General features: G+C 38.7%; 1 protein-coding gene across 1 annotated transcript in view; it reads left to right on the forward strand.

Annotated features, from left to right (window-relative positions):
- The window catches only part of nmt2 (N-myristoyltransferase 2), a 56,476-nt gene extending 46,982 nt beyond the window's left edge, over positions 1-9,494 (forward strand). The window contains exons 10-12 of the mRNA XM_072575826.1: positions 51-218; positions 2,597-2,734; positions 7,890-9,494. Coding sequence (XP_072431927.1) covers positions 51-218; positions 2,597-2,734; positions 7,890-7,910 — 327 coding nt within the window. The 3' untranslated portion in view covers positions 7,911-9,494. The remainder of the gene's footprint in view (positions 1-50; positions 219-2,596; positions 2,735-7,889) is intronic.
- The last annotated feature ends 764 nt before the right edge of the window (positions 9,495-10,258 follow it).

Below are 10,258 nucleotides of genomic sequence, written 5' to 3' on the forward strand. Positions count from 1 at the left end.
TTAACATTTTGACAATTGGCCTTCTTAAACAACTATTTATTTTCTTTCAGGGTGCTAATGGCGAGCTGACAGACTTTGTGAGCTTCTACACTTTACCTTCCACAGTTATGCATCATCCCGTCCACAAGAATCTTAAGGCTGCCTATTCCTTTTATAACGTTCACACCGAAACCCCATTAATTGATCTTATGAATGATGCACTAATAATTGCAAAATCGGTAAACTTTTTTTGTTATTTCATCTCTTGAAGTGTACACATAATAGCTACAGCGTAATAAAATCATTCATGATTAACTGAGTTACAAAGATGTTTTGAACGCAATCATTAGGTTTAGCATGAATTGTTTGTGTGGGATGTTTTCAAGAATGTTCTAGTAAATTGAAGTGATGTAATCAATAGTGTTTGTTTCTGGAATAAATAACATGAGGTGAAATATATGTTTGAATTAGCTGTAATTAAACATGGTCTCTATTTGACAGCTGCATTTTGATGTATACCCTGCTGACTCATACATGGCTAAAACTTCTAACTGTAGTTTTTGGGAAACATTTTTTAATGTAGCTTAATACATGAAGGAGCAGAGTTAAAATTTGACCTTTAAGTATTTGAAGACTAATGGGAGAAGTAGAATGTGGAATGCAAGTGCATCTTAAAGTTGAAACACATTGACTTTCTTTGGGTTTCCATTTTAGACATCCTCAAGATAACACAAATTCTGACTGCTACGGTTTGAAGATACCTATACATTCATACTTAATTGCTATAAACATCTGCTCACTCAATACATTAGTGTTACAGAAGTTGGTATCTATGATTAGAGAAGAAGCGGCAAGGTGGCGGAGTGGTTAGGACTGCTGCCTCACAGCGCCAGAGACCCGGGTTCAATTCCCTCCTCGGGCGACAGACTGTGTGGAGTTTGCACATTCTCTCTCTCCGTGTCTGCATGGGTTTCCTCTGGGTGCTCCGGTTTCCTCCCACATTCCAAAGATGTGCAGGTTAGGTGAATTGGCCATCCTAAATTGCCCGTAGTGTTAGGTGAAGGAGTAAATGTAGGGGAGGCGGTCTGGGTGGGTTGCGCTTCAGCGGGTTGGTGTGGACTTGTTGGGCTGAAGGGCCTGTTTCCACACTGTAAGTAATCTAATCTAATTCAGAGTAGTTTCTAAAAAAGAGGTGCACTGTATTTCAATAGTCAGGTGACAGTCATAAAATTTAGAAACCCCTGAATCTACTCACCAATTCAGATGAGCTTGAGGCTGATGAAGAATGATGTGAATTTTAACAGAAGTATTGCACTTATGTGAGATGATGCATGATTAAGCTGTTATCCTATCCTATCCTTTAATTAGTAGCTTGCTGGCAGCCACTGTCTAGATAAATACACAAAAGAAGAGCTGTTTATGTGAGCTTTGAGTGTGTAGCAAATGCATGCTTGGCACAATAGGACTGCTGCCTGGTAAGAGTCAGCATTTTCAGTACAAGGGTATAATTTTATGCTTGTAAGATATGTAATTTTAATTTAATCTTTACAGTCCAGGAAAGTATTTAACTTCGGTAATCATACTGACTGACTGTTTCCTTAGAATGATGTTAGTAATACAGAATGAGAAAGGCCTGTTTAGGAAGCAGGAGATAGAAAATTATTCTCTTACACATTCAAGAATGAGATATTTTCAAGCTCAAGTTGAAACGCAGAAACTCAGAGTCATAGAGATGTACTGCATGGAAACGGACCCTTCGGTCCAACTTGTCCATGCCAACCAGAAATCCCTAGTCCCACCTGCCAGAACCTGGCCCATATCCCTCTAAACCCTTCCTATTCACGTGCCCATCCAGATGCCTTTTAAATGTTGCAATTGTACTAGCCTACACCACTTCCTCTGGCAACCCATTCCATACACGTACCACCCTCTGCCTGAAAAGGTTGCCCCTTAAGTCTCTTTTGAATCTTTCCCTTCTCACCCTAATCCTATGCCCTGTAGTTCTGGACTCCCCCACCCCAGGGAAAAGACCTTGCCTATTTACCCTATCCATGCCCCTCATGATTTTATAAACTTCTATAAGGTCATCCCTCAGCCTTCGACAGTCCAGGAAAAACAGCCCTAGCCTATTCAAGCTCTCCCAATAGCTCAAATCCTCCAACCCTGGCAATATCCTTGTAAATCTTTTCTGAACCCTTTCATGTTTCACAACATCCTTCAGGTAGGAAGACCAGATTGCAAGCAATATTCCAAAAGTGGCCGAACTAATGTCCTGTACAGCCGCAACATGTACTCCCACCTCCTGTACTCAATACTCTGACCAACAAAAGAAAGCAGTATTATTGTCATGATTTTATTCTGATCTCCAGTTCTGTATTTTGTTCTCTGCTTTCTTCCTGCACACGACTATTTCTGGACTATTAGCAGCTCTCATTGTCGTCTGGTAAACAGTTATTTATCAATATATTTTAAAAGTTGTGCTGTTCTTGTTTGGCAAGTGAAGTTATTCAGGCACCATGCAAGAAAATTCTTTACCAAGGAAATGATTTTTGATGGTTTTCTGGTGCTATCAATCCCACTTTTTTTCCCTGATAAATATTCCATTTTCCCTTTACAGAAAGGATTTGATGTGTTGAATGCACTTGATCTGATGGAAAACAAAACATTCCTAGAAAAATTAAAATTTGGCATAGGTGATGGTAACTTACAGTACTATTTGTACAATTGGAGGTGCCCAGACATGGAACCGGAAAAGGTGAGAAACATTTATATCTAAATTATAAACACTGAGGCTACTTGTTCTTGGACCTGCACTACCCTTTCTTTGTTTCTTTCATGGGATATAGGTATTGCTTGCAAGGCAGTTAAGAGTCAACCATGTTACTATCTGTCTGAAGTCACATGTAAGCCAACTCGCATATAGATAGCACATTTCTTTCCCTGAAGGTAGTTACTGAGCCAGATGGGTTTTACAGCATCCAAAGATTGTTTAATGGCACCATTATTGAGACTAGCTTTCATGTTTCAGCTTTTTTTTATTGATTGATTTTAAATTCTGTGGTAGGATTTGAAGCCATGGACCCCACACTATTTGCCTGGTCTTCTCATTTTCTAGTCTCCCATGATCTCCCCTTCCAAATGTGAGCAATCATTCAGTTAATTTTTCTGATTGCACTATCAGTTTGCAAGTGCACTAGGGCAGCCAATTTCAGTCATCCAAATACTTAGATGGTTAAGTGTTTTATTGCCAGCATTGGACTTCAGACCCAGGTTCAGAGTGCAGCGATAGGAATTTCCTAATTCTGCATAATTAACCAAGGTAACCTGGGAGTTTGGATGTTCATTCCAGGCTGGTGGAGTTCCCCAGGAGCTGGGCTGGATAAACCTGGAAGGAGAGTGGAAGCTTCTGACTGTCAATAGGAACTAGACACAGCATTGTGTGGTTAAGATTGTTAGGAAAATTCATGCAACCAAAGCCAGCATTCACCCCTCATACACTATCTATCCCAGATGTACACTTCCCATGCTCCATCCACGCTAACCTATGCCACCCAATGCTCTGAATCCACTTTCCTTGAACCCCATATCAAGCCATGGCCCTAGTCATTCCTATGGCCCTTAATAACCCCAATCCCAACCCTGACTCTCCACCCAAGCTTTCATACTAATTTACCAAGCCACCACCATGTCCAAAGTGCAGGAGCCATGCTGAAATAAAATGCCCATTGATTACTTCACTATTTTAAAAAAAGCACACATTGAATTTTTCTTCAAATTCAGTATATTGAAATTTCCTCAGTTAATCTCTTCTAAAACACATTCACATTCCACGTTCTTTGACTGTTCAACAGCTCGAGTAGGTTTATGGACTTTTTAAGTATGTTCCTGAGTATTAGAATAATCTCCCTAGTATTTGGTGCACATAGGGAATGGGACTTGCCAATTAGCTGAATCTGTTGGTTGCATGAGAAACACTACTGGCAGCTAGGAAAAGCTCATCTCACAACGACCACGAGATGGATGTATGTTTTAAAAATGACTGCTGATAAATACCGTCAGCAAGGTATTGATTAAAACAGGAGAGGGAGAGGGGCAACCAAACAATCTGTTCCCAGAGCAAGGAGTCCTGGAGCTGAGATGACTGACCTCCAGTAACCCCACCTACCTTCCTTTTATGCCCGTTAGGACTCCAACAAGTAAAATGTCCCTGTGTCTCCTCCTCCCACACAGATACACACAAAACCTAGAATCCTATTAACTCAAATTTTGCTAAATGCCTTGATACCACATGGTCAAAGGCAGCCTTGATGTCAAAGTCAATCTCCCCACCATCTCTGGAATTCAGCTCTTTTGTCCATGTTTGATTTAAGGTTGTCATGAGGTCAGCAGTTTTGGGGTCCAGGTGGAACACATACTGAATGTTATTGAGCAGGTTAGCTGCTTGATTGTATTTCAAGCTATTTCTTCCAGCCCTTGCAGTGTAGGGTAGATCGTAAATCAGGATATTACGTTACAAGTTTTAAGGATAATAAAATTTGGGTGTTGGGATGAGTTTCTTTAATCTTCATATAGGCTGGGCAAACTGAATTTGTGACAGTAATGTTGGGGACAAAATTCATAAAAAATCTCAAAATCATTTACTTAATAATCTTTCACTGGCAATTCACTGGGAAGAAGAGATAATAACAACAGAATTTTATATTGGGTTTGGTAGTGATCTAATTAAATACTGAATTCAAATCTTAAATCTAATCAAAGCAATCTATGAAGATCTGAGGGATGAGATAGTTAAGGTAGATTGTGAAACTAGATTTTTAAAATATGATGGCAGTTAGGTGATGGTAAGTTTTCGAAGAATTATGCATTTCTTTGAGGATTAAACTACCAATCAAGGGATGATCCAACCATGGCTAATGAGACATTAAAAGAATATTAGATGAAAGGAAGAGACTTGTAATACTTCCAAACATATTAGTGAACCTGAGGATTCAGTTGATTGAAAAAGTAAACAAAAGCTGACAAACTGACAAAAAATGAGATTCAACTTGTAAAACATGTAAAAATTTCTCTCTCCATTTTACGTTAGCTACCTAGAGATTAATGAAAGTAAACATTATGGAAGTTAAAAAAAACTTCACAAGAACTGTAACAAACACTGCATTGGACAAACAGGGCGAAAACTAACCACCAGGATATGTGAACATCAACTAGCCACAAAAAGACATGACCCTCTCTCACTAGTATCCTTACATACAGATGAGGAAGGACACCACTTCGACTGGGACAACACAACCATCCTCGGACAAGCCAAACAGAGACACGCATGAGAATTCCTAGAAGCATGGCATTCCAATTAGAACTCAATCAACAAACTCATTGACTTGGATCCCATTTACCATCCCCTGAGAAAAAGAACAGAAAATGATGTCACCGCAGGAAATTACATAGCCACCACTAGGAAACACAAACATAAATAGAAAGCGGGCTACACCACCAGTGCTCCATCCAGAGGCTCACTGAAGATGTTACCTAGTATGGCGACGAAATATCTGAAAATGAACCTTCCAACTCAGCGAACAAACCTGCATCCAGAACCTCAATCTGAGCTACAGTCTTAAAGGCAGAGATAGCAATTGGAATGAGGAACATGGAAGTGTCAGATATTAAACAAATATTTCAGATTTGTCTGAAAGTTTGAAAAAAGTGATGTAGCGATCATGAAAACTAAGAATCCATTCAAAGTAGGAACTTAGGATAGTATATTAATAGAGAAATAGGACTGGAGAAATTAATAGAACTTCATGATGTCCTGCACCCTAGAACTTTAAAAGGGATAGCTACAGAAGTAGTATTTGCCTTGTTTTCAATTTTGCCAAATTCGTAAATTCTAAAACAATTTGTGGAAATTGGGCGGTAGTAAACTCAATGCCATTATTTGAGAAGGGAGGCAGGGATCAAAAAGTGAACTATAGGTCATGTGGCCTGACATCAGCAGTAAGAAACATGCTAGAAAATATTATTGGGTCGTGATAACAAGGTACTTAATAGTTTGTATCTTTGGGCAAAGTCAACACATAGTATTGAGGAGCATCAGATTTGATAAATCTAGATTTTGTTTGAGGAGGTGGCTGTAAGGGTGCGTCACAGGATCCATTGATATAATCTATTTGAATTTTCAAAAATTATGCCAGTGGTAATTAGATAAAATTAAGGCGATTGGGATTGAGGGTAATATATCTCACATTGATTTAGGATTAGTTAACCAACAGTAAACAGACTAGGAATAACAGGTTATTTTCAGATTAACAGGTTATAACTATTGGGGTGTTACAAGGAACATTGGGCCTGAACTATTTACAAGCTGTATTAATGACTTGGATAAGGAGCTAGAGTATTAATATGTTCACATGTGCGACTGATAAGAATTTCAGTGGGAATGTATGCTGTGAGATGGACATAAAGAAGCCAGGAAAGTACTCAGATTTTTATTTTTTAAATGTGATATGCACATTTCTGGCAAGCCTGATATTTGTTGGCCTTCTATAATTAGCCTGGTCTGAGTGTATTCCAGTAGACCATTGGAAAAGGCAGTTAACCAGTCAGCCAGATGGCTGTGCGTCTGGAGTAATTTGTGTAATTTCAGACCTCGTAAGGATAGCTGATAGCCTTCCCTAAAAGCCATTAGTGAATGAGATGAGATTTTATCCGAATCTATAGTTTCATGGTCATTATTCATGCGACTAGCTTTTATTTCCAAATGTGTCCATTGAATTTGAATTTTGATCAGAAGTTCTGATTGAATTGGATTGAATTTATTGTGCGGTGAAAAGCTTTGACTTGTGAGCATTTCAGGCAGATCCTAGCATTAAGTAGCATAGACAAGTAAATAATAGGTAAACAGCGGCAAAAACAAAAACACAGGGACAAGCGAATGTTAAGAGTCTGTGAGTCCATTCAGCGTTCTAATAACAGTAGGGTAGAAACTGTTACCAAACCAGCTGGTGCATGTGTTCAGGCTTCTGTATCTTCTCCCTTATGGTAGAGGTTGTAGAAAAACATTGCCAGGTGGGATGGATTTTTGAGAATGCTGGCGGCCTTTCCTTGACAACGGGCATGGTAGATGGATTCTATACATGGAGGTTAGCCTTTGTGATTATCTGGGCCAAGTTCACCGTCTGTAACCGTCTCCGATCTTGAATGGTACAGTTGCCATACCAGGTAGTGATACATCAAGACAGTATGCTGTTGATGGCGCACCTATAGAGGTTGGCAAGGATATTTGCTGTCATGCCAGATTTCCTTGAAGAGATGTTGTTGGGCCTTTGTAACCAGTGCATTCACATGAAAGGTCCAAGAAAGCTTGTTGTGGATGACCATTTTCAGGAGCTTGACATTCTCCACTCGTTCCACCTCTGTGCTGTGAATGTGTTGGGGGACATGAATAACATCCTGCCAAAAGTCAATAATGAGTTCCTTGCTTTTGCTGGCATTGAGAACTAGGTTGTTCTCAGTGCACCATTTTCCCAGGTCTTCCACCTCCTGTCTGTAGTCTGAGTCACTGGACTGGAAATATTAACTCTGCTTTCTTCCCACAGATGCTGCGAGATCTGCTGAGTTTCTCCAGCAATTTCTGTTTTTGTTTTAGATCTCCAGCATCCTCAGTTCTTTGTTTTAAATTACTCTAAACATTTGCCACTTTATTCATAATAACTTTTAAACCCTACACCTGGTTCTACTTTCTTGTCTTTTAAAACAAAACTACCTTCTGCCAAGTAAAACTCAAGTTTCAGTGATATTCATGTTTAATTATCAAATTTTTGAACTGTTGAGCTCAAATTTCTACAGCCTTTTCCAAAGCTTATATATCCTCCCCCTGCTTTACTGAATGTTTTGAATTTTGTTTCTTGCAGGTTGGTCTAGTGCTACAGTAGAACACCACTACTGCTGTAGAAGTCTCTTCATTGAAGCCCAGGATCCAATATCATGCCTTTGTTCAGTGACAGTATTCTACCAGCTCAACAGAGAATTCTGTAAAAGGAGCTATAGTTGCAACCATATTTTGCTTGCAACAGAATGGAGACAATTAATTCTTTATTTAGGATTTGATTTGTTGTGCAGTAAAGTGTTGCATTATTCTATGGTGTTTCTTGGGAATTGGAACCACTATGAATGTTACTTTTTAATTATTTGCAACCTAAATAAGATTTTTCATCAATGCCTAAAATGATTTTGAATGCACTTTTGTTAATTTCAAGAGGCTAATCTACATTTAGACATTCATGAAGAACATGTTGCTGCTACATGAGGTAATGAGGAACTGGAGGCTTCTTCTGCAGAATGACAACTCAGTCTTTTGTACAAATAAAGTGCAGTAGTAATTGTGAAGAATATTGTTATATCCACTGGGTGGTCTTGCACTGCCAGACAGATTTATATTTATTGAACGGTGTTTTTTTAAGTGTTCACTATAGGAATATTGAAAGGCCTATAGTGCAAGCTAATTTTTATCCATTTGTCATGTTTGTAATAGAAAGTGGGAATTTTTGCAATAACTCGATAGTGCAAATTCAGAATTTCCAGCAATGCAAGTACATTGGAAAATGTCCCAGTCTATTCCATATGCATCTGCAATGTCAACAATGCAGTCTGGCTGCTCATTGGTAGTGTTCATGGCTTATTTGTGAAAGAGGCCACATTCCCCATGTTTTTGTGTAAAGTTGGGGGCGAAGCTTTGTCACTGTTAATTTCTAAGCTTTTTTTTAAAATGCCACCTGGCGTGGCCCGATAGAAGTGGTGAAAGTGCTCACTTTACAGTTCATAAATCAGGGATTGATGTCTTGGAGCTGCTGACATTTGAGATGGGCGCCTGGTTTTGTGACTAAGTTTCAGGTCTGGGCAAACCACAACTGAAGTTAACAGAGTTGGTAGCAGTTAAGAGGAGCTGAAGGCTGCATGTCAAAACAATCTCGCAGATACATGTAGATTTAAAATATTAAAACAATCATGATGGATAAGAAATTTTCTCTTGCCAAATCTCTTTTTCATTCTCTACATATGAACATTGGCTATTTCATTTTCTCCAGATACCTTGATAATGGAGTCAGATATGTTTTTTTAAGCGTAAATGCACATGTGAATACTGACAATGAAACTAAATCAAAGGGAAGTTGTTTTTTTTAAATGAAAGCTGAAAGCTTTGTTCCATGTTGTGTTTTGCACAAGTTATGTTGAGAAGAAGGATATGGGGCTTGTTTGTTAAAGCATGTTTAGCTGTTGAGCTTAAAACTTCGCCTGGTCAAATGACGGGTTGTGTACAGTTTACTATTATTGCTATGCATGCTTCACTGAAAAGGCCCCCAATGTGTGCTAAAAATGACCTATTCCTAAATCAGTTCTGGAATGGTTTAAATGTTGCCAGAGAAAGAATGTACTTTTCTGATTTTAGTAATGTTTGAGGTCACCAGCATGACTGTTTGATGTCTGAATTAATAAAAGTCATTACAACTTTGCTATTACTTGTGCATGCTTTCATTCCTTCAATTAATCAGTTTTTTTGACACTTTTATTTTCTCTCAGAATATACAAGCTTTAGATAGTTGAAAATATTAGTCATTCTATCAGAAAAGCCTAATTTTGACAGCATGTGTATATATTTCCAAATGGATGGATTTTTCACTTTTTTTTTCTAGGTCTCCACTTTTTAATAACTTGTTTTACTGGAGAACAGATAATTCTGAGTGAGCTAACTTTAAGCAATTTGAGTCACTTGTTGCAATCATCCCTGCTTGTCCCCCTCCTCATTTGATCCCAACAAGTTTTTTTTGGGAAAGATATACTTGCCAATTCAGTGAATGTGTAACTGTTTACATGTTGTGATCATATAGAAGACACAATCAGTCAGATTTCATTGTTGTAAAAAAGGCAAGTTTTACTGTATTTAACTTAATCTAAGTAAAATTGTGAAGAAAAATTCCAATTTCTTTCTCTCTCTCAACATCTTTGGTGGTCTTTCAGGTTCAAAGATGACTTGCTTCCACCCAGGGTGAAATGTTGGGTTCTGCGGTGGTTGAATAATCTGATACTGGAGCCTCAAACTCTGCCCCAGATGTTGTTTGAGGCAAGGAGGGGTGAGACTCTTTGGATTCTACATGCTCTTTCTGCTGCTCACACTTGGCTTCCAGGTGCTCCACTCAGTGGTTGCTGCCTTCACTGGCGCTTCACCATTTTGTGCATTCTAGGCCAAGCGATGGCAGTGTTTCAATGCGGATTTTGTATTTGC

This window comes from Chiloscyllium punctatum, chromosome 8 (assembly GCF_047496795.1).
Source record: "Chiloscyllium punctatum isolate Juve2018m chromosome 8, sChiPun1.3, whole genome shotgun sequence".
Taxonomy (NCBI): Eukaryota; Metazoa; Chordata; class Chondrichthyes; order Orectolobiformes; family Hemiscylliidae; genus Chiloscyllium; species Chiloscyllium punctatum.